Source organism: Rhinolophus ferrumequinum, chromosome 6 (assembly GCF_004115265.2).
Source record: "Rhinolophus ferrumequinum isolate MPI-CBG mRhiFer1 chromosome 6, mRhiFer1_v1.p, whole genome shotgun sequence".
In the NCBI taxonomy this organism is placed as follows: domain Eukaryota; kingdom Metazoa; phylum Chordata; class Mammalia; order Chiroptera; family Rhinolophidae; genus Rhinolophus; species Rhinolophus ferrumequinum.
In genome coordinates, this window is record NC_046289.1 from 11,215,173 (window position 1) to 11,238,312 (window position 23,140).

The window sequence follows — 23,140 nt, forward strand, 5'->3', positions numbered from 1 at the left end:
AGTGGCCCGGCTGTTTGTGTATTTTACCACGTATGGCCCTTGGTGAAAAACGTTGAAAAAAGTTTGGACACTCCTGTTTTAAGTGGTAGACCTAGGATTTAGACCAAGCCTCCTTAACCACATCTACAGAATACTGGTTCACATAATATCAATAGGTATTACCATAAAATGTAGCTGTGTGGTCCAGTAAATTTGTCAAATGTAATATCTCACATGCATATTTTCATGGCACATAATCTGTGAAGTTCACCAGTGAAGAAACCCATTTAACTTTGTTTAAGCCAACAATTTTCAAATTTATTCAACGTGAAAGCACTTTTCCCCCAAACATAACACATATTAACATCTCATAGGATATGACCAGAATTCAATGGAATGTATTTTGGAAAATGCTCATTTATAAGATAACCTTATTTTGTTTATTTAGGACAGAACATATTTTTGAAGAATTTTGTATTTTTAAACATAGTCCTAGAATTTTAGAGCTGGCAGAGATCTTAGAGTTTACTGAGACCAATGCTTTCATTTTAGAGATGAGGGAGCTGGGTGGCCAGGTGACTAACACAGGCTAAATCATGCTCAGGTGCTTAGTGGCTGAAATGCGAGTAAAACTCAGTCTATAACCTGGTGTTGGCATTTAGTAGACACTTAGTAAATATTTGTTGAATAAATGAATACATCTTCTAAGTCTGTCCACTTTTCTTTACATATCTATCTGCATATCACAATTTGTATTTTTGGATTATATTGTTCAATAGAGAGTCACTTTATTTTTATGTTAACCTTGATACACATGATAATATAGTTACTAAATTCTAATAAAAAGTTTTGTTGGAGTGTATAGCATACAGAAAATTACATAGAACATAGCTGTATAGTTGAACAATTAATTATCAAGTGAATACTGCTGACCACCCAAGTCAAACAAAACATTGCTCATATCTCAGGAGCCTCTTCCTGTTGTTGGTCCCCTTAATTCTTTTTTCTCTTTGTTTTTTAGCAAATTTAACAGGACATGCTGAGAAGGTGGGGATTGAAAATTTTGAGCTCCTGAAGGTCCTAGGAACTGGAGGTAAGTCTTAAGTTAATTCTTTTTTAAAAATAAAAGATAGTTGTTATTCCCATGACAAAGGATTGATATCCCAAACACAGAAATCAGCTAAAATTGAAAAAGCATAAGGAATCCGGTTGGAGAACTGTCAAAGAACACGAACAAATGAATCATAGAAGATTTACAAAAGGTAAGATTTAAAAGAATTAGCAAGGATTTAGCAAAAAATCCATCTCTCTTACTCTGCTGTTCGGAATGTAAATTAGTTCAATGTTTACATACGAGACAATATTTTTAAAAATCACTAACATTTATAGAAAACTTGTTACTTGCCAAGTACTGTGTACAGTGATATATACTGATTGTCTCATTAAACCCTCACTTAACTTCCTTGATATTCAGTGATAATAATTTTTAATAATTAAAAACTCAAGATCCTTCAGAAAGCTAACAATATGAGTTCGGTTAAATGGAACATGGATGTATATGTCCTATAATCTGTACAAAAGATTGAAATGATCTGTATTTACTAACATTTTTGAGAGCTCTCCATATTATAGTAAGTTAAAGAAAAGGCTATAGAAGAGAATGTACAATATTACCATTTCCAAAACAAAGAATTGTATGAGTCAGTATCTATATGTGTATATGTATATAGAAAAATCTCTGGGATGTACACCAAAATGATAACAGTGATTGTCCCTGGGCGGTGGGATTTTAGATAATCTTGACTTTTCTGCTTTATACTTTTCTATGTCTTCTGAATTTTTGCCACTACTGTTTTGCTGCTCACAACTCAGGGCCTCATGAGTGTCTAAGCTGTGCAGTTGCAGAGATCCCACACTTAGAAGAGCCCCACGTTTGGTTTCATGCTCTGCTTTCACTGTTCTGAAATTGTAAATAATTCATGAACAAGGCACCCCACACTTTCATTTTAACTGGGTCCACCATTTCCGGAGCTGGTCCTGTCAGGCGTGCACCTCGTCTCTTCAGCTTTTCCCCTGGAATGTGTTGCTCTGCGCTCACCACTGCTGAGAACGTGCTGCTTCGTTTTCCTTCCTTCAGGCAGACGGGAAAAGCAGGACTTTCCCTCTCTTTGTCCATCCTCAGCAGGCCTGTTGTCTCTTTCCCTGGAAGGGGAGAGCGGACCTCAGAGGACAGACCATTCTTCTTCCCCACTAAAGTTTAGCTTCGCACTCTCAGGGGCCTGTCTACTTTCCTAGATTCCCAGCCCCAGGTGGATAGATTGCTGCTCTCCATACGAGGTTATTTCCCATACCTTCCGAAGTGCCAAGCCTTCTAGCTGGAGAAAAAAACCCTTTCTTTTGGACTTCCACAGTCCATCCCAACCACTGCCCTGGCATGCTCATGGGTATGCATGTGTTCAGGTTCACATATGTACTATGTCTAGGTCATTTGGTAATGAGCCTTCATGCCTTGGGCCTTGCCATACAAGGTCTTCATAATTTCCCTGTTTAGTATATTGTGTAGAGCCAGCCTTTACAGCTGCCTGTGTTAAGCCCTATGGTTCACTATCATCAACTAAGTATTTTAATTTCAGGAAGGGTATAGTGTAATTTTCAACTTGGAGATTTTATTGTGCATTCTCTCTTTCAGGTCATTTGCAAAGATGTATTTAAAAAAAAAAACACAGAAAAACTATCCCACCCCACCCTGTCACTATGAAATCATACTTTCAAAATATCATAATAACCCTTTTATCCCTCCCTTTGTTTCTTATTCTAAAGACAGTATCTCCTCAAAGGGGAAAGCGTCACAGTCCTGTGGTGACACAGTTCCCTCAGAAATAGCGTCTGTGCCATCTTGTCAAAAGCTGGTTCAGGTCAACTTATATTAGAGCGCCAGAATCTGTTTCATCTCTGTGGTTTATGTTTTAATAGCTTTATTAAAATACAATTTACATGCTATACACTTCACCCATTTGAAGTGTACAAATCAGTGGTTTTAATATATTCATAGAGTTGTGAAACCATCACCACAATTTTAGAACATTTTCCTTAGCTCAAAAAGAAACTATGAACACTTTAGCAATTACTGCTTACCAAACTCACCGTCCTCCTAGCCCTAAACAACCACTAACCTACTTTCTGAATCTAAATGTCCTTTCTGAACATTTCATATAAATTGAATCACATAATATGCAGTTTTTTGTGTATGGTTTCTTTCACTTAGCATAATGTGTTGTAGGTTCATCCATGTTGTGGCATGAGTCAGTACTTCTTTCCTTTTCATGGCTTAACAATATTCCATTGTATGGATATAACACATTTGTTTATCTATTCACCAGTTGATGGACATTTGGGTTATTTCCACCTTTTGGCTATTACGAATAATGCTGCTATGAACATTCGTGTACAAGTTTTTGTGCGAACATGTGTTTTAATTTCTCTTGAGCACATACTTAGCAGTGAATTGCTGTTTCAAATGATAATTCTATGTTTAATTTCTTGAGGAAGTACCAGACTGTTTTCCAAAGTGACCGCACCATTTGACATTCCCACCAGCAGTGTATGAGGGCTGTGATAACTCTACATCTTTGTGAACACTTATTATTAACTACTTTCTAACTTTTTGTTATAGTCATCCTACTGGATGTGAAATGGCCAAGGTTAGTTTTTAAGAATGAAATGTCCTCCTTAAGTAATTAAATCATTCTGGTCAACTCACTCATTTCCCATTTTCTGCTATTTTACATGAAGTCATGCATACTTAAATATTTTTAATGCAAGGTTATATAATTTCCCTCTCAAGGATCACTTGATGTACGAATGATCTTTGTTTTTGCTGCAGTGAGGTATAGCAATTTGTAAGACAGTAAGAAATCTGTGACAGAAGAGTATTATATGTTTAAACTTAAATTACACTCTATATTCCTTGAGAACTTTGTAATGTTTTGGCCTATTTTATTTCAATCACAATTCATCTCTTAATAACATAAATCACCAGGAAAATAGGATTTGGATAAATAGAAATTTTCTCAACAGCTAAGTTTTCAAGAGTAATGCCTTACACATAGTAGTCTCTAAATAAATATTTAGTGAATGAGTGAATAAAGGAATGAATAAATGAGTACACTCATTCCATATGGTAAGAGATTTCTGTAAAATTCTTAAATATTAGAAAGCAAATTGCTATTTTTATTTGTAATATTTATGTTTTTCTATGTTCTAGAGATTAAAATTTACATTCTTGTCATACTAAAGTTTCAGAAATGTTGTCAGCTTTTATGCTTTTTTACCAAAAGCAAAAACTTAATAAAAGTACTAGCACAATTGATCAAATGAAACTACTGTTTACATATTTTTGCTTCTGCTTTTGATTAATCCAGTTATTATTGATTTTATTTTTTAAATAGATTTGTAGCAATTGTTTTTAGAAAAGAAGTTATAAAAATTCAGACTTAGGTCATCTTTTATTTCAGATATGGTCAAAGCCCCAAAACTTTTATTCAATAGTAACATAACTCTCTATAGCGAAACAGACATAGAATTTACAGATCTTCTCATGCACACTATTAAAGTTTAATGTTAATTAATTTTTATCACTGAATTTTATAATATGTAACAAAAAGCCATGAAACTAATTGTGTTCCTTGATTTGTCAATTTTATATTTAGCAGTATATTCTAAATACATAAGTAGAAATAGAAAGGCAGTTTATTTTCTCTTTCTGATAAGATGACAGCTTATATATTCTGGAAAATTCTCCTCATTTAAACTCCTGAAGTGCTGGATAAAATACCTTAAAAGGGTACTCAACTGTATATATCAACTGGCAAGAATAAGGGAAATCCTTATTGGGATTTTTAATGAAAATGAGAGCAGGAATCTAGAGAAGTAGATAAGCTCCCTGAAAGCAGAGGTTGTGCTGGGGAAATCTGCCAGTGAACTGTGAGCTAGTTCTTGAGATTTTCCATTTACATGCTTGGTATGGGAGACAACATCTAAGGCTCACAAATGGTAGAGAATGCTACTTCCCAGTAAAAGACAAAATGAGAAAAAAAAAAATTCTAGCCTGCAAAGGGAGATGGAGAGGAAACCTTTCTGCCTTGGCATTGGCTCTGGGTGAAGGGAATAAAAAATTAAATGATAGGCTTTCCTGAACATTCACAACATAAGTCAGGCATCATGCAGGTTTGCAACTTGAATTTGTATACATTTGTCTGATCCCAAAGAACAAAAACAAGTAAGAATTTAGTTGGTAGTTCCCAGGTGTCTAGTGAAAGCAAATGTAAATTGTTTTGGAAAAATAAACTATTATGCAGATCTTCAAGAAGTACCAAAGAAAGTTTTACAGACATGCTCTTACTGTCAAGAAGCAAGGCACCGTGAGTGAAAGAAGTGGAAACAATAAATAGCAGAACTAGACTCACAGAGACTTGGAATTATTAAATATGACATATATGACATATATGCATGTTTATATGGTTTTAAAATTAAAAAGAGAGTTGAATGTTAAGGAACGAGGCATGCTACAAAATGACCAGACAGGTTTGAAAAAGAATCAGTAGTACTTCTAGAAGTGAAAAAAATATATAAACCATAATCTCAGTAGGTGGTTTACTAGCAGATGAGATATCTAAAAGAGAATGAGGAAATTGGGAAATGGATTTGAGGAAAACATGCAAAATATAGAATGGAGAAAAAAGAGATGACATGTATAAAAAAGAGATTAAGATATAGAGGACAGACAGAAAAGATATGAATTTGTCTAATCAGAATCCCAGAAGTAGCTGAGAGAGTAGGGAGAGGCACAATCCAAAGAGACAATAACTGAGAATTCACTAGGATTGATTGAACATATGAATTTACAGATTTAGGAAACAGCAAAACCCAAGCAGACAAGTATAAAGAAATTCTTACATAGATACTTCTTAGGGAAACTGATGAACACTAGAGACAGAGAAATATCGTGAAAGCATCCAGTTCCTTATTTATGAAGGACCAATGATTAGATTACCTAATGACTTTTCAACAACCACCACGAAAGCCATAGGAGAGTGGAAGAATATCTGCAAAATGCCTAGAGGAAAAAAACTGTCAATTTAGAATTTTATACCCAGCAAAACTATTTTCCAGAAGTGAGGGCAAAATAGACATTTTCAGACATACAAAAGCTGAGTGTGTTTTCCACCAATAAATAGGTCCTCACTAAAATAATTTCTAAAAGATGTAGGGAGAAGAAAAGTGATCTCAGGAGAGTTTCTGAGATGCAGAAAGAATTGGTCAGTAAAGAAAATCTAAACAATATTGTCTCGGTAAAACCATAGTTGTAATGTCAAAATTGTAGGGTTAAAAAAAACTGAAATATTAGACAAAAATAGCATGTAACTTGGGAGATCATAGGAGGTAATGTTCAGAGACAGTGTTCCTCAAATTTTAACATGCACACAAGTCTTGAATGTGCAAATTACCACAATGGTTGAAAACAGAATAGAAAACCCAAATGGTCCTATAACTGGTAAAGAAATTGGTCAGTGAGTAAAAATCTTCCTGCTAGGAAAACATTTGCTGCAGTTTTAAGAATGATTGCTGCCAAACATTAAAGGCATAGATAATTTTAATCTTCCACAAACTAAGAGAACAGAAAAAGTGGGATTATTTCCTCCAATTCATTGTAAGAGGCTAGTACTATAACCTTGAACAGAAACAAACCTTCCAAAAACCTTCCAAAAACAAACAAAACAAGTATGAGGAAGGAAAATTATAGGCCAGTTTCACACATGTGAAATTTTAATATTAAATTTATAAAACCATACCTTATATTTCCTTTCAACACATTTAATAGTTTGTCTCATTATTTACCTCGGCCTTTTGAGTGGTTTGATCACAGGTCTTTAAGATAATTTTGCAAAGGTGAGGAAAGAGTAATGTTTTAATTTTGTATCTCCATTTCATGGTTCTCTGCTGTTCTATAATTGGTCTATTGTTAGCCATAGATACTGCTTTTCCTTTTTTGTCAGCTTGCAGTATACTTGCTTATAAGAAGATGGAAAAATTAAGAAATGTCACTGTAGGTTTTTCTGTATTTAAAATCAGTTTTGATGACTAAATGGAGTAGGTGGAAACTTTTATTATGAATATAATAAAATCTCAATTTTTATTCAAAAATTTCACCACTAATCTTTCAGTTTCATAACCCTTTTAAGATCTTTTTTTTTTTTTTACATGAACTATTTAGGATAATAGAAAAGTCTCATCAGATGTCTTTATGTGTCATGTCGGGTTTTCTTTGGAAGTGAAACTGAAAACTCTTCTGATGAATTAATTTTTATATATTTTGAACTAGAAGAAATGCTATTCATCCACTATATTGAAGACTTTATGGAGTATCGGAATATGAAAGATTTGCTTGTTGATGTGATACTTAAGTGCATGTAATATTCATTAAAAAGATCTCTCTTTTGCTTCAATTTATTTCTCTTTTCAGCTATCTTGTTTCTTTTGGCTTATCACTGATTTCTTGATCAGTTTTCTAAGCTTGGAAATAATTTTTGATTCTTCTCTATTTTGACCTTTTTATTTCTTGTTTCCCACAAAATCCTATAACTTTTCCTTCAAAATGACCCTTGGATTTACCTTTATTCCTTGTGCCATCACTCACATTACCTTATACATGCATTGTTATTAGGGTTTTCTTAACTGGTCTGCCTTTCTGCAAGTTCTCTCTTCAATTTTATGCATATTCTATTATAAATAATATGCAGCCTCATTAAAACTCAACATTATTGCTCTGTTCTTCTGTTTCAGAACTCATAGTGCCTTTTTCCCCGGTTAATTATTCACGTTCAAATACTTTCTTCGCTTTCAGGCTTAGCTGTTTTCTCCTGTGGTTTCTCTCCAGTTACCCTGATATTCCACCTGCTTTCTAGTCCGGTGAATTTTCTTTTACTCCCTACAATTACGTGTACTTTCCCATCCTCTGATGCTCTGCCTTATCATGTTCTCCCATCTTAGCGCTCCTCCTCTTTTCCGCCTGTCCAAGTCCTGCCCACACTGCTTCATTCTCTGAATTGTGGCACTGAAACTCCTTTGCAGAGAACACAGCACTGAGTGGTCTGAGTGTCCCTGCATGTCTGCTGTTTTTCTACTGGATGGAACCTCTTAAGGTCATCCCTGTTTGTTTTTCCAGCCCTGTTGTCCTGCCCACTCCCCATATCCATAACAGTATGAGGTATAATAATAGTCTCACAAGTATGTAATTCATACTCCTGTCTCTAGCATTATTCTTGAGATTGATACTCCCAAATCCAGGAAATATCTTTGGTTCATCTTTTAGAATTATTTTGTTTCAGGATGAGTTATTGGGTTATTTGTGGGAATAATGATTCTGTTTATATTTCGCCCCTTACCATGTCTGCTGCCTTTCTTCTGATCATTTTGCTTTCTTTGAGACCTCTGTCCAAGTCTAGAAGAAAGTTTTCAAACGTCCACATTGTGGGCATCATTAGTAATTCTGACACTTAATGAAGTGGAGCATGAAGGTCTCAGCTAAAAGACTTTAGTATTCTCTTTGAATTTTCTTTATTCATCATACATGATCCATACTTTGGGCATCTTTTGTTATTACGACAAAAAAAAGATAAATTTTGCTGTGTAACTGTAAAGGGTATGGCTGAGTTGATTTCTTCTTTCAATTTTGGTGCATTCACAGTTGTGAAGTATTTGGGTATCGAGGATGACTTAGAAGTCTCACGTTTGAACCTTGACATTATCGTGGCCTACTTGCATTCTGTGGGTAAATCATACGAACCCCGGGAGCCTAAGTCCCTATTGGCATGAGTTAATAATACCTATATCACAATGTTGTTATAAGATTTGAGATAGTGGATGTGAATTGTTAATTGCTAGATAACCATCAGTTGTGGTTATTTATTGAACAGGGAACTCCACTGTAAAGCTATACCGTAATTTAGAAAAAATTATTTAGGACTTATTCATAAGAATAGATTTATTAGTTTTTTTTTCACATAGTCAGCATATGTGGGAGTAATTTCAACTAAAGTTATATTTCTATTAGTAATGAGAATCTAACACATGAAAAACTATTTCATAAATGAAATGTTGCCATTTTCTTAGCATTTATAAGAGGTTGATTTGTATATTACCTTAAAAATAACATGCCAAATGAACATGTATTTCTTTCTTATTCTTTGTCTTCTCTTAACTAGTCAAACATTTTGGTTCTTAGTAGCCCTTCTGTATTTTAGTTCAACAATCTTATACTAAAATATACATAAAACAAGTAATAAAACATTTAGATTGCCTGATATGGTAAATGCTATATACATTCTAGCTATTTATGTAACTGAAAGGGAGAGAAGCCCATCTTTTAACAGAGTTAATATAATATATTACTAAGGTCTCAGATTAGCTTGATACGTAAGTGAATGTCGTTTCTTAACAAACATTTTATTGTAAAGCCTAAAATATGTCCAACAGTAGGGAAATGCATCTACCAAAAGACCTGCCAGGTTCAGGCTGGTCTCCCCCAATCCATTGTCCACACGACAGCCAGAGTGATCTTTCTTAAGTGCAGGCTTGATCACGTCACTTCTAAAAACCTTTCAGTCCATTCCCGATGCTCTTGGAATTCACTCATTTGCATGGATTTATCAAGAGGAAAGTACTGTTTTGGGTGCTGGGGGTAGAATAGTGAGCATACAAAAAGAAAAGATATGTTGTTAGGTTGGTACAAAAAGTTGCAGTTGAAAAGGTTAAAAATTATTGCAAAAACTGTAATTACTTCTGCACCAACCTAATACATACAAACTTACAAATTCAATAATGTGGATCTGGTCTTCATTTAATGTGGCATGACTTCTGGGTTTATGAAACCTGGGAATGAATGCTGGCCCAGCATAGAAATTCAAAATGCCTTCCTTGCCTCCAGTAATGTCTGATGAGCAACAGCCATTTGTGCCTGCCTGTCCCTGGTGCCCTCATAATCAGGTCACTTTTTCCTTATCAGGTGGATTGTTGTTGTTGTTGTTGTTTGTCATCGTCAACAGCAGATCTCGAAAGTTCTGTGGAAATATTTTTTGTCTAGTAGAGCCTATATTTGGGTTGCTCACCCGGCCTCAAGTGCTAGCCTCACCATGTTTACTCTAATACTCTTTACTTTTTAGTCCCAGGTGCTATGAAAATCGTCCCTGACAGGACAGACTTTAAAAAAAAAATTTTTTTTTCTTTACTGCAGTCTTTCCAGAAACACATTTTATTTATTAAGACATAATTCTAGTTCTCCTGGGCAATTTGCCACTAGAGGGTGCTAGACATTGCAGTAGACAGCAATGACAGCTACTTTTTGGTGATGCAAGAAAGGGGAGAAAAGTTTGATTGAGTCATGTAAAAGACTCTTAAAAAATATGATGACTTAGTCATCATTTGTCATTTTTTTCTCTTAGGTGTTTGGAAAGTAACCCTATTAAAATAGTACTTTTAAAAGCATGTGTTCATTAAATTGTCAAAATTGTCATTCTAAAAAAGTTTATAACTTTGCATCTGCGTATACCCACTCCACCCTGTGCTTTAGTGTAAGCCTACAGTGTTTATGGAGCTCTGAGAGGTTAAATGTTCGTGATGTTTTATGCCATAATCAAAAGAGGATTCCATATGAAGATGTTGGTTGCTATTGTCTCCCTGGTGTAAATACAATCCAGTTTCTTACTGACGCTGTCTTAGGTCATGTTTGCTAGAAGCAGAGCCCGGGACAGGGATGTGGCCATGTGGTTTATTGCAGCACGCTCTCAGGCGAGAGTGAGGGAAGCAGCCAGAGCTAGGGGAGAGCCTAAGCAGCCTGTGGTCTGCGCTGGGGTCTGGATTCAGCTTGAACCTATGGAAATTTTGGAGCAAGACAGAGGAGGCAAGCCTTTTGTACCCGTTAATCATGGGCTGCAGGCTGTTGGGGGGCGGGTAGTAGGGAATGGTGGAATGGAACCTCCTAGGTGACGTCGTAACTCTCTACCTTAGGCCTTTCTCCAGAGAAGAGCTGTGGGCTGTTAGCAGCTGTGTATGGGTGTACCAGCCTGTAAAGGTATGACTTGGGAGGGCATCGTTCTTCACATCTATGACAGGTGGTCTTTAACACTGGTCATTAAGACATAACTATTTAGCTAGGCAAGCACCTTGTTTGTTGAGGTATAAACAGAACAATTTAGGAATGTGCTTGCTTGTCCTTATTTCTTTGTTTTCCTGTATTTTTCTGTTAGTGAGATCCTCTGGTAATCACAGCCGTGGTGGTCATTTACAAGTCCAGATCTCACAGTAGGACATGGTTTCCTTTGCAGCTTTTTATTCTTTCCTGCTTGACCAGAATCTTTAGTTTTCAAGTCATGTGGGTCCAGGGGTAAGAAATGGCCCACATGGATCACCTATATGGAGATAGAAGTTGGCCTCAGCCACAAACATACATACATGTAATTATGAGCTGGCTTAATGCATGTGGTCTTAGCTTTCTCTGAGACCTCAAAAGTGCTCATCCAGATCATTATACAGTTAGTCCTTAATTATGCAAGCTAATGCTGTATGCATAGTGGAATCCATGGATAGTTAATCCTATAACTATGTTGCATTTTCAACCTTCTAACATGTTAAATCTTTTCTTAGAAGCTGTCACTGTCCATGAGAAAATGTACTGATTTGTGTTCCTGATTCAACTGCACAACTGTTTTCGACTATTAAAGTAGTTAAGCAATGAGTCAAATGGCCCTGGTTAATTTAAAAACTAAAATTGGATTAGATCTAGAATGCTGGCACTTTTATTATGTCTTTTCCAGATCTTCTCTATTACGTATCTTCTAGAGAGGATATAAATGTTTATGCCTAAAACAAATGGCCTACCTCAGTCTCTTTCATAAAAGTTATTGCCTATGATTTCATATGCTTTTATTGTCTATTTTGTTTACTTGTAGCATATATGCATTGAATCAAGCATGTTTTGGGTTCATATCTTTTCCTTATGTGTTAGAAGAATAATCTGTTTTAATCAGTTTACCTTTATTAAATGAGAAATTTTGTTTTTATGATTTTACAAACCCTGGCAATGGTGGCTAACGAAAAAAAGTTCTCTCCTCTTTTATTTCAAAATTATGTTGAAATACTTAGTTTAATCGGTTTTTTCTTTAATACTTGGAATTTAGTTTGCAATTAAAATATCTGTCATATAAAGGAATTTAGGAATCAGTGTTTCTGTTTGATAAACATAAAAATCAAGTACATTTTAACAGTGTTTTAAATTTTACCGATTTTCAACGAGATTTAAAGGCGTTTTCAAAGATAGGGGAAAAAGGAACCTAAAAAATAAAAAGAAAACGGAACAAAAGCCAGATAAAAGGACAGTGAAATCAATATTATAGACATCGGGAATGAGACAGTTGCTGTGAGTGAGTCTTAAATTTAACTCTGAGGTTACTAAAAGGTAGAAATAAAGGGAAAATTCTTTGGCCTACGTAATTTTTTTTTTTAAAGGAAGGCATAGAAATTCAATAGAACAGTGGCTTTCAAGCTTTTTTGACTATTACCTATAGGACGAAATAGATACATTTTTATATTGCAGCTCAGAATGTGTGTTTATGTATGGGTATAGACATATAGACAACACACGTTTTTCCACTAACACTTACATAATGTTTGTTATGTGCTAGGCCCTATTCTATGCTTATATTAAGTTATTTAATCCCCAAACCATGTGATGAAGGAACTATCACTATCCCTAGTGAGGAAATTGAGACACAGTTATGTTAACTATTTTGCCCAAGGTTTCTAAATAACATATCTAGGATTCAAACCCAGGCAGTCTGGCACCAGAGTCTATTTTTAACTATTCTGTACTGTGCTTTTTTTCCCCTCTCCCATGTTCCAAATTTGTTTACATTCATATAACGTGTGTGTGTGTGTGTGTGTGTGTGTGTGTGTGTGTGTGTGTGTGTAGAGAGAGAGAGGGGGGGAGGAAGGAACAGGGATGGAGAGAGAGAAAGGGAGTGGGGGGGGAAACAAGTTTCATGAAACACTTTTAGTATATTTGGTTTTATTTTAGTTTTTTAAAATGTTGGTTGGACCCACTAAATTGATATCATCATCCACTAATGGGTCACAGTGCACAGTTTGAAAAAACTAGAGACACTTTCAATAAACACTGAAGTTATCAAATGGCTCCCATATCATGGACATGAAATAATATGAGAATAGCATTTTTGACAAAAGATCCTGTTCTTGAAAAAACTGCTTTATGTAGTCTCTTTAAAAAGTGACACACAGAAGATTAAACCTCAATTTACTAAAAGTCGTTCTGAGTAAAATTGAGCAATGTCTGTGGTCCAAGTGAGGTGTTCTTTGTTGATCTGTCTTAACACAGGGTGGATTGTAGAGAATTACTGGGATGGACAGTAATGTTTCTTTTCCATTCTGAGGTCTAATTAATCAGGTTAGAAGTTCCAGATTGTGGTCAGTTTCACCATTGAGCCCTGAGTGTTTGCTTTCTGTGGCCTGGTTGTGCTGTAGTAACACAGACATGAAGCTGAGAATCCTTTAGATGATGGTGGTTTTCCAGGGGCTTGACATATACTCTTCTCGCGTCACTTATCATGTACATTCTGCTAGCCAATTTCTAAGGGCACGACAAATGGAATTTAGAGTTCCATTTCTGCCACTGCTGTCTTAGGGCAAATGAAGTTCTACAGGGGAAGAGAAAAAGGGAAGGCAGGTGGACTGTCAGTGCCCAGGACATATCACATGTGGAAAGATAGAAATCTTTCCCCAAGTTAAATTATATATGAGGAAGGGATGTGGCCAGGCGTTGTAATTAGTTCTTATATAGTTGTGGCAGATGACAAAGCAGTGGCCATATATAGATGTCACTATGTTAAGATATTTTCCTGTTCTAGAATGGTGACAGCTAAGTTTTTCAAGAAACTTTCACCAGGGAATATTGCCAGGAATCATGTTTCATACACAAATGAAGAGGAATTAATTCATGAAAGCTCATTGTTCCTTCCCTAACTGGAAAGAATTGGCTAGCTGTAGCTCTGGACTATGGATCTGTGTTGCTGGTTCCTTCAACTCTAGATCAAACTTGTCAACTGAAAAGAGGTGTTTGACTCTATGCTGTAAAGCTCATTCTTTGGTCTTTTCCTGTTTGCTAGCTTGTTTGTTTGTTGTTGTTGTTTTCCCATGAATTCAACATTATTTGAGTTTCCATGATGTGCCAGTTCCAGAGTTACTGGCTAATGATACAAAGTGACTAAAATCAGAAGTAGTCCATGATGTTGTGGAATTTACAGTCCAGTGGAAGTTAGATAATGAAGCAATCACACAAATAAATGAAAATTCATGTTTCTGATCATTTCTGTGACAGAGTATGCATGGTGTTATGAGAGCATAAAATTAGAGGAATTGTACTCGTCTAAGATGTCAGGAAAGTTTGAATGTCTGAAGGAATTAGCAAAATGAGATGGTGAGAAGGTAGAGGAAGGTAGGTAGAAGCTAGATAATTTAGGTAAGGCTTCTCTTTACGTTAAGAGCAATGGAAAATCCAATGTTTTGAGCCAGAAGGGTTATATTTTTGTCAACAATTTAGATGACAGCACGAAAGTTATATTTACCAGATTGAGGGTGAAAGCAGCTAGGAGGCATAGCTAGTCTGGCTGCTGGTCAAGTCACCCTTCAACAAGATTCCAGTAACCTGGAAGGATGAGAAGGGTGAATTCCAGCAGTGATGAATGTGATCCTTTAGTTAGTGGAAAACTCTCATATGACATGAGTCGGTGCTGTGGTTAATCCAAAAACACTGGTTAAAGGGGAAAATTGTTTTAAAAGGATATATAAAAATACATACTTTGAACATACTACTTTTCACTTAAAACACATAAATATGTATTCACTTGCCAGTCTGTGGATGTAGGCACAAGACTCTTTGAGAATAGTTTCTTAAACAATGGTTTATTTTGCATAAACCACACTTGTAATGTATCACCTAAAATTAAGTTTCGGACTCTTTAAAGTGGAGTGAGACCCAGACACATTAGAAGTAATCTGAGTACAAAGTCCTTTTAGATGTTTTCTAATTTTCTCCCCTAGCCTTTATAGTTGTTTCACCCACACTTAATTTTTCAGCAGTTCCTTTTAAGTGTCTTGCTTTTATCTAGTTCTTCCAAAGCTTTCAACTTCATGTTTTTCTTTTCACATTTACATGTCAGTGGTTATGTGATATTTAGTTAAATTATGTAAGAAGAAGAATATATGCGACAGGCATAAACAGGTAAGGCAGTGAGTATCAGTGACTGATGTGAAGCAGAGCTGAACTGCCTGGGGACCGAAGTGCACAGGTGAAGTTATAGGCGTACAGTGTGTGGTGGTGTTTTATGGAAGGAAAAGGGATTGTCACTCAGTCCTGGGAGTTGTCTAAATGGAAGTCACTAAAAGCGTGTTTGCTGTTTTTTTAAAAAAAGTGTAGTTCAAGTACAGTAGTTTATGCTGCAGGTTTGGTATGGATCCACTTGTGTGTACAGTGTGTAGGCAGTGTGTAGAATGTATACACTTTTAAGCAGCATTAATAAAAGTTGGACAGGAAACAGTGGTCTTACAGTGGTTGAGCCATTCAGAACTCCGTGGGAGCATCGTGTTCTATGTGAGCTCTGTAATAAAGGAAATGAACCAGAGGCCTTCTACAACAGCGGTTCTTAATCTTTTCCTCCAGAATAATGTATGTAAACATATACAGATTTTGCATGCATTTAGTTTATAGCATCGTAAGTTGATGGTTTTATAGACATTCTATAAAAATATTTTTAACAAATTGATCTGATCATTTAAATGCAAAGATTAAAGGCCACTTCCTAAAATTTTTTTAATGGATGCAAATTTTAGAAATAAAATGAAAAGATTAGTTTAATTATGCTCAAAATAAATTTCAAGGAGAAAGCTGCTTTTGTTTAGCTTGAAAAGGTATTTGAAATTGTGCAGTGGCTTTTGACAAGGCAGGCAGCACGCATGCCAACTTGTTTTTAAACTGTCTTTTAACTTTTATTTATTATGACAACTAGTGCTAAAAACCTGATTCATGGTGATAATTGTGGCAAATGGAGTAAGAATACCACATTTGGAAAAACAGAGATCTACTCCAAGGAACAAGACATTTTCCCCGACACTGTTTAAGTTCATTTTACATTATTTCCTTTATCCTCCAGCTGTTGAGATCATTGTCAGCAAGGTTTGTCAACATTGTGCTATGTAAGGTAGCATAGAATTATAAAAGCACGTTTCAGTTTGAACAGAAGTAACCTTCATGAGATTCCTCCAACCTGTGGAAGTCTTTCTCCTACTTTGGAAAAGTTGACATAGCTGCGTTGCTCCAATTCTCTCTTCTAAAAGTGCTCTGGTTCCAAGAGCACAGACGTCTTCAGCAGAATCCAAAATGGAGTGTCCGTAGGACCTAGAGTTGAAAGATTTACCTCATTCATAGGGTCACAGATGTCTGTCAAGCTAAGTCAGGAATTAATCCTTCTTGTCATTTATTCGTAGAATTTACTTTCCCTCAGTCTCAAAATAAGTAGAACTTCTACCTCAAGCTGAGTCAAGTGCTGCAAGGCTAGTCCTCTGGAAACCCTCTTCTGCTCACATTTTTTGACAGAGTATCTTGTGAAATCCATGGCTATGATGAATTTGATAAGATACACAAGACTTCTGTGAAGATGGCTAAGAGTATTTGAGGCCACTGCACATGGATGCAGAAATTAGAGTCTTGCTAAAGCACGAAGCTTAGTCTCTTTAGCTAGGTGGCAAATGCAGATGTGTTGCCAGACATCCATTTTGGGGTTCCATCTGAGCAGGAAGTACTGTTATTTATCTTTTCTGGCCAGAAGAGTTTTCACCATGCGTAGCCTTTGCAGTTCCCAAAAGATGCTTTCAAACTAGGAATTCTTTAATGACATAAGCACACACATAATGAGTGAAAGCCAGGAACTGGCTGCACTGAAAGGCAGTCAGTCATTTCATCTAGGTGCAAACTAGAAGGAAGTAATATTGCCACCAATTCCTGTTTCAATGGTCCCTCTTAAAATATGGGAAAACACAGGCAATTGTGGAGTGGGTGGCCCTGTTCGACAGAAGGACTGCTTTCCTTTCTCTGTGTGCCGCTCTGCAGGCCAGCTTCGCCAGGCCAGGGGCGTGGTTTTTCAAGGTCTCTCCAGTAGTCAAAGTGTTTTCTTCCCCCTTTGCAGTGTGATAAGCAGCCTATGGGTGCTTCCAAAACAAGGCTGCTTGGAGGCAGCTGTGTTTCAGTTAGGCAGCCTACTTATAATTAAGATCCTGTTTGTCTGAAATATTTGTTGTTTGGAACGTTGTGAGGCACTCCTTGAATTTTGTTGGCATAAGTATCTATTGGCACTTACCACGGGTAGCTTGAGTTAGTCATGGCAATTATAAAAGTAAAAACAAAAGATTTATGAGCTTCATCAGACTTCTTCCCCTGGACTTTTCTGATAGATAAAAATAATTATATTGGCAAGATATGTAGTCTGCAGCTCAGATTATTGGAAAACTTGTGGATATCGTCATGTGGCAAGTTTATTTGATCATACTGCATCTAATGTGGCAATAAGGATGATTTCTTATTTGACCATGTATGTTAGCATCCTACGTTCATTTATTTGGAGTGAAATAGAACATTTTTTAAAGTAACAGGAAAGAAATCAGAAAATATTTCCCAACTCACAGAGCACAGCAGTGGCGCCTCCTACTGGTGAGAAGTCTCAAAGTCATTTACTTTAAGAATGGTTTAAGGAATAAAAGGGCGTTTGGCATAGATGAGATGGCATGATCATGTTTTTAAGTATTTAAAAAGTTATAGAAGAAGGGTAACATTCTTTTATGTAAGTCCAGAGGGTATAGAAGGACCAACAGATGAATATTATTTTGAAAAGGCCAGTTTCCAGTCAATATAAGGAATAAATTCTAATGTTTAGATCCCCCCACCAATGAAATGGGCTACTTTATAGAACTTTCTTCTCTTGAAAGTAGTAGCACCTTGTGTCTTTGCCACCATGCAATACCTAATCTGCATTGTGACTTCTGTTGAATGGCTGGCTCCTAATTTATTTGCCTATGAGGTCATTTACTTAAGGGAGACAGCTGGAGCACCGCTGAGAGTGTCGGCTCAGGAGTCAGGCTGAATGGGCCCGTGTGACCTTGGGCAAGTGACCCAACTCTTCTCCACTCCAGCTTCTTCGTCTGTCAAATGGAAGTAACCCTCCCCTCTCACAGGGATGTTCCAGGAAGCGAGTGAGTTCGTATCTCTCTCAAGTGCTTGATACGTACTAGATGTCAGGCACTCAGTCTCCCGCGTGGTCAACACCTGTGCTGAAAGGCAGCCATGGGTGCTAGGAAGAAGCTGAACGGCATCTTCCGGTGGTGGTTTAGAAAGATTCTCTTTATTGGAGAGGATAGATAGATCCAGAGACTCTGGAGATAGGACTCTCAAGAGGGCAGGCATTTCGGGTAGGCCATGTGCATAAAGGGAACACAAGCCCCATACTTGTCGAGGACTTGACTTTCTCCCGAGTTTCTATGGGGATAACTCTGTGGAAGGTACACTTCATTGGAATGTTCTCTAGCTTCATTTCAGTGCTGCTGAACATGTTAACTTGTTAGGTTCTAAAAGTTGTCTTTTCTTTTTTGGTTCACTCATGCCTTATTAAAATCTCAATCTATAATTAGTTTATTTACAATGATATAAGATACAAACATTTTGTATTTACAAAATTTTGTATTATACAAACATTTTGTATATAAGATACAAACTTTTTCTGTATTCCAGAATGTGCTCAGTGTCATGCAGGGTCTCTGGTCTCGCTCCCCGCACAAGAAGGCAGGACATGGTGAGGCCAAAAAGGAACACCCACAGAGACATAGATAGGGGAGTCATACCACTATATTGCCGCTGGCGGCTGGGTTGGAGACACAGGAAGGAGGAGCCACACGATCCGCAATCTGACGTCCGCTTCTCTGCCAACCAACCAACTCCCCAGCATAGCCACGGCAGTTATATCAGTGGCCAGTGGCTAACTGGTTACAGCTGACGGCCAACTAGTCACAGCTGATGGCCATCTACTACCTGAGCCAGCACCTTTCCACGTGAGGCCGAGAGCGCCTGGAAACTGCTCTCTGGGATTCTGTCCCCACACTCAGTATGTTTATGGTGTTGATTTTATTAAAACCCAGAGCATCTGATTTCTAACATTCGTGAGGAATTGAAATTTTTATTCATTTATGGTTAAGAGTGTGGTCTCTGGCGTCACACTACGTGGATTTGAATCAGTTCTGCCAGTTCTTATCCAAGTCTTTTGGCCACTTCCTTAAGTATTCCGAACCCACTTCCTCATCTGAAAAATGCGATCACTAAAAGTTCCAACACTGGTTGTTCCAAGGGTTAAGTGAATCGGTATGTAGCACAGAGCCTGGCACAGACGAGTCCTTAGTCAGCGCTGGTTTCCCGCCTTCTCGGAAGTATTGCGGTCGTTCACTGATCTGTTGTGTATCATGTATCTGTTCTAATTTACTTTCCGAAGTACTGAATTGAATAATGTACAGGGTACAAGAGCCCTTCCTTCAAAGCTTTCTTATTCCAGTGGGCGGATTAGAACAGAATTGTGTGCTAAATACTGGAGAGGTGTGGGCATAGTATATGGAAACACTGCTCTGGGTCAGACTCCGACTAACTCCAGAATGGTCTGATGAAAGGGTTTAACTTCAAAAATGAGGCTGGGCTTAACCATCCCGGGCCGTGTTTGCATTTTTAAAATGGAAGAGAATTTATACCTTGTACGGATGAATTGGAGACCTACGCCTTCCCTCTCAGTGTTTTAGCCTGCCCTTCCTTCTTCCTCTTCCTCCCACCTCTTCCTGCACTCTCATCCTTTCTCTAGGGAAACAAATGTCCCTACCTGCAGCACACATAGGAATTACCCAACTGAGACCTTATGTAGAGAGAATGTGGTGAGGCTGACCTGCTAAGCTGTGAATTACGGCCCAGAGATGTAAGGGGGCTCTGTCAGCTGTCTGCAGACTTTTTATGGGAACAGTTTGCTTGCAATTTAAGATCTTCTCATGTTTGTTTTTTTAAAATCTGAAGATTTTGTTTGTTTACATAATGTCAGCTTATGTTGCTTATATTACTTTTTAAATAAGTATAGAGGCGTACTTGAGGTACTTGATTCATATGTGTGTATGAGATTCTTATTAAGAACTGTTTTCCTTTGTTTGCATCAGTAGCAAAACCTAGAGGTTTTATCTGATGTCTGAAATGCCCTGGTTGTTCCAGAATTGGACTGTGGTTAATTGACCATAATAACAGCTAGTTTCCTACAGCTAAAAATATTGAGGGGAGAATAACAGTAAAAGAGTGAAAGCATAACTTTGCTAACAGTGGTTAGATATGCAAATACTGAGGGTTGGGCCTAGAAATAAGTATGTTGGGCATAAAATTGAAAAAAATCTGTCAAAAGAACTATTTGAAACAGCACTAAGTATACTTTTTCATTCAGAGTATTTTTTGGTGCGTTGTAACTTTCAACTTCCAATAAATTACCATTCTGCCTGTGTACCATTTTAATTCTTTTAATTATTATTTTTTTCATTTTCAGCTTACGGAAAAGTGTTTCTCGTTCGTAAAATAAGTGGTCATGATGCTGGAAAGCTGTATGCCATGAAAGTTTTGAAAAAGGCAACAATAGTTCAAAAGGCCAAAACCACCGAGCACACAAGGACAGAACGACAAGTCCTAGAGCACATCAGGCAGTCGCCATTTTTGGTGACATTGCACTACGCCTTCCAGACAGAAACCAAGCTTCATCTCATTTTAGGTAAGTGTCAGCTGTCTACAGAATTTTTATGGGAACAGGTTTTCAGGGTGTGAGGGTCTTGAGTTACTGTAATGCACTCAAAGGGTACCATGCTTCAAACTTAGGAGAAAATACAATATTTTGACTTTTATGTTTCTGTTTGTGGTAGCATTTCCTTGAATATCATGATTTGCTCTGGATTTGGGACCTCCCGACCTGCAGGAATTTATATGGTTCTATTCCACACTCCGCTATTAATCTTAAATCCTTGAGTCATCTGCTTCCCTGGGCAGTGTGCTTCCCTTCGAACGTGAGGAGCTGAATAGTGAAGTGGGCCCTCGTTTCTGCTGTAGGAGTTCTCAGGAATGTACAGGTTTGGGCTGCCAAAGGGATAGTTATGGAAATCAGTAATTGGGAAAAATATAAAAGAAATAAAAGACTTCTATTCTTAGAGATGCTTTGCTTTTCTAGTGACAAACCTGCATCCCCACCAATCAGACAACCCTTTGATTACTCCCGTTTCTACCCACAGGCACTTTCTGAATTCTTTCCTTTCCCAAGTAGACTTGAACCATTATGTATACACTTTGGAAATGTCCTCTGTGTGTATCTCCAGATTGCTTTGCAGAAAAGCTACACCATTTTCTGTTCCTACTAAAAGTAAATGGCAATAGTTGCACTCTGCCATCATTGAATATTTCATCTGTTCCAATTTCAGTCCCATTATTGTAATAATTTGCATTTACGTAATACGAGCTCCATTATCAACCTATTCTGAGGATTAGATGAGGTAGAATTTCACATAACGCTCTGTAAGCTTTAGCTATTTCTTGAGCACCTGCCGTATGCCAGTGCTCAGTATTATCCACAGTATTACTAACCCTCACAGCAGTGCTGCCAGAATCAACTCATTAGTGCTGCCGAAGGTTCTGGAAGCTGCATTTCTTGATGTTACATATGTTGTGTCAGCTTGAGGATGAAGATTAGAACTCAGTCTGACTCATATCAAAGATTGCCACACAGTGCTGCCTGCATTCTTTTATTATTGGTAGTACAAACAGGTATTCAAATATATATTTGGCAATTTTATTGAATGCTCTCATTTTGGATATGATACTTTTATCAGTGAAGTCTAAAATTGCCTTTAGTTTTTGAGTCCTAAAGTTATACTTCAGGTTCATTTTGCAATGCTCACCACCAACTAACACTCCTAAATATTTTATACATGGAGGCCTGTCCTGTCAGAGTCCCCACTAGTGTGATCTCTGCCGTTTCCAGCAAGTCAGGATCATTTGGCCCTTTATTCTGCCTCCTGTGTGTATCTGCTCGGCTACGTTATTTTCTGATTTTTATGAACATGTATTCCTTCAGAATTTTTACCCAGCGTGTTGTAGGGGACGGAACGTTTTAACACAATGGTTTCAAATATTTTTAGCCTCAAAGTGCTTCCCTCAAGTGAAAACTCAAACATTCAAATGGAAAACAAATAGAACTGAGTAGCTCTGCTTGAATCTGAACTTAAGGGCACCAAGCCCTACCAGCTCCTCACCCTACCAGAATTTCCAAGGAAGTCCTAGGGAGTCCGTGAAGAGTGGTTGAGAAATGATTATCTTGTTTAAGCTTCTTCCTTTACAATAAAGCAGCTCATAAAAGTTAAATCATGCACCTGAGATTGTAAAGCTAGTAACGAGCCAGAAGCAGTAAGAACCCAAACTCCTGGACTCAGCACACCACACTATAGCTTCTCTTTTTTCTGTTCTCTGACCTAACTGTACTCAATCTTTTTTAAATTGTTTATTGTAAATAGTGTGGTTTTTGTAAATAATGTTTTTAATTTAAAAGTAGGTGAGTGAAATATTTTCTATTTGATTAAAACACTATAATCCTTGCTTAGTGTTGATTTTCTAGTTGTTTCTTTATTATTTTTGTTCTTTGTCAGTGGCCCATAAATAAACAAATACAATACACAACAAAACCAGAAAACCCATTTCTTGTGCCAGCTTAAGAGTAGAATGTGGACTAGACAACATATTCCATCATCGGTGAGGCAGCACATTCAGAAAGCATCCACTACCTCCTCTCTACATACATTTAATTTCTCTCTGTGCATGTTTATAGTTGTTATTTGACTTTAAAGGCAAAACTTTGCAGAAATGTAGACCAGGCCTTTATTACCGTTCAGTGTTTTTGTTTGCAGTGCTTAGAATGCATACCAGGTCAGTTTTCCAAATACT

The 23,140-nt window shown here is 37.1% G+C and overlaps 1 protein-coding gene across 3 annotated transcripts in view; it reads left to right on the top strand.

Moving 5' to 3' along the window:
* The window catches only part of RPS6KA5 (ribosomal protein S6 kinase A5), a 170,033-nt gene that overhangs the window by 52,670 nt on the left and 94,223 nt on the right, over window positions 1–23,140 (top strand). For 2 of the 3 annotated variants that reach the window (XM_033107160.1, XM_033107162.1), the window contains exons 2-3: window positions 1,001–1,072; window positions 20,709–20,927. In XM_033107160.1, coding sequence (XP_032963051.1) covers window positions 1,001–1,072; window positions 20,709–20,927 — 291 coding nt within the window. Of the gene's footprint in view, window positions 1–1,000; window positions 1,073–20,708; window positions 20,928–23,140 lie in introns of those variants that run through there. The other variant, XM_033107163.1, reaches the window with a different exon arrangement.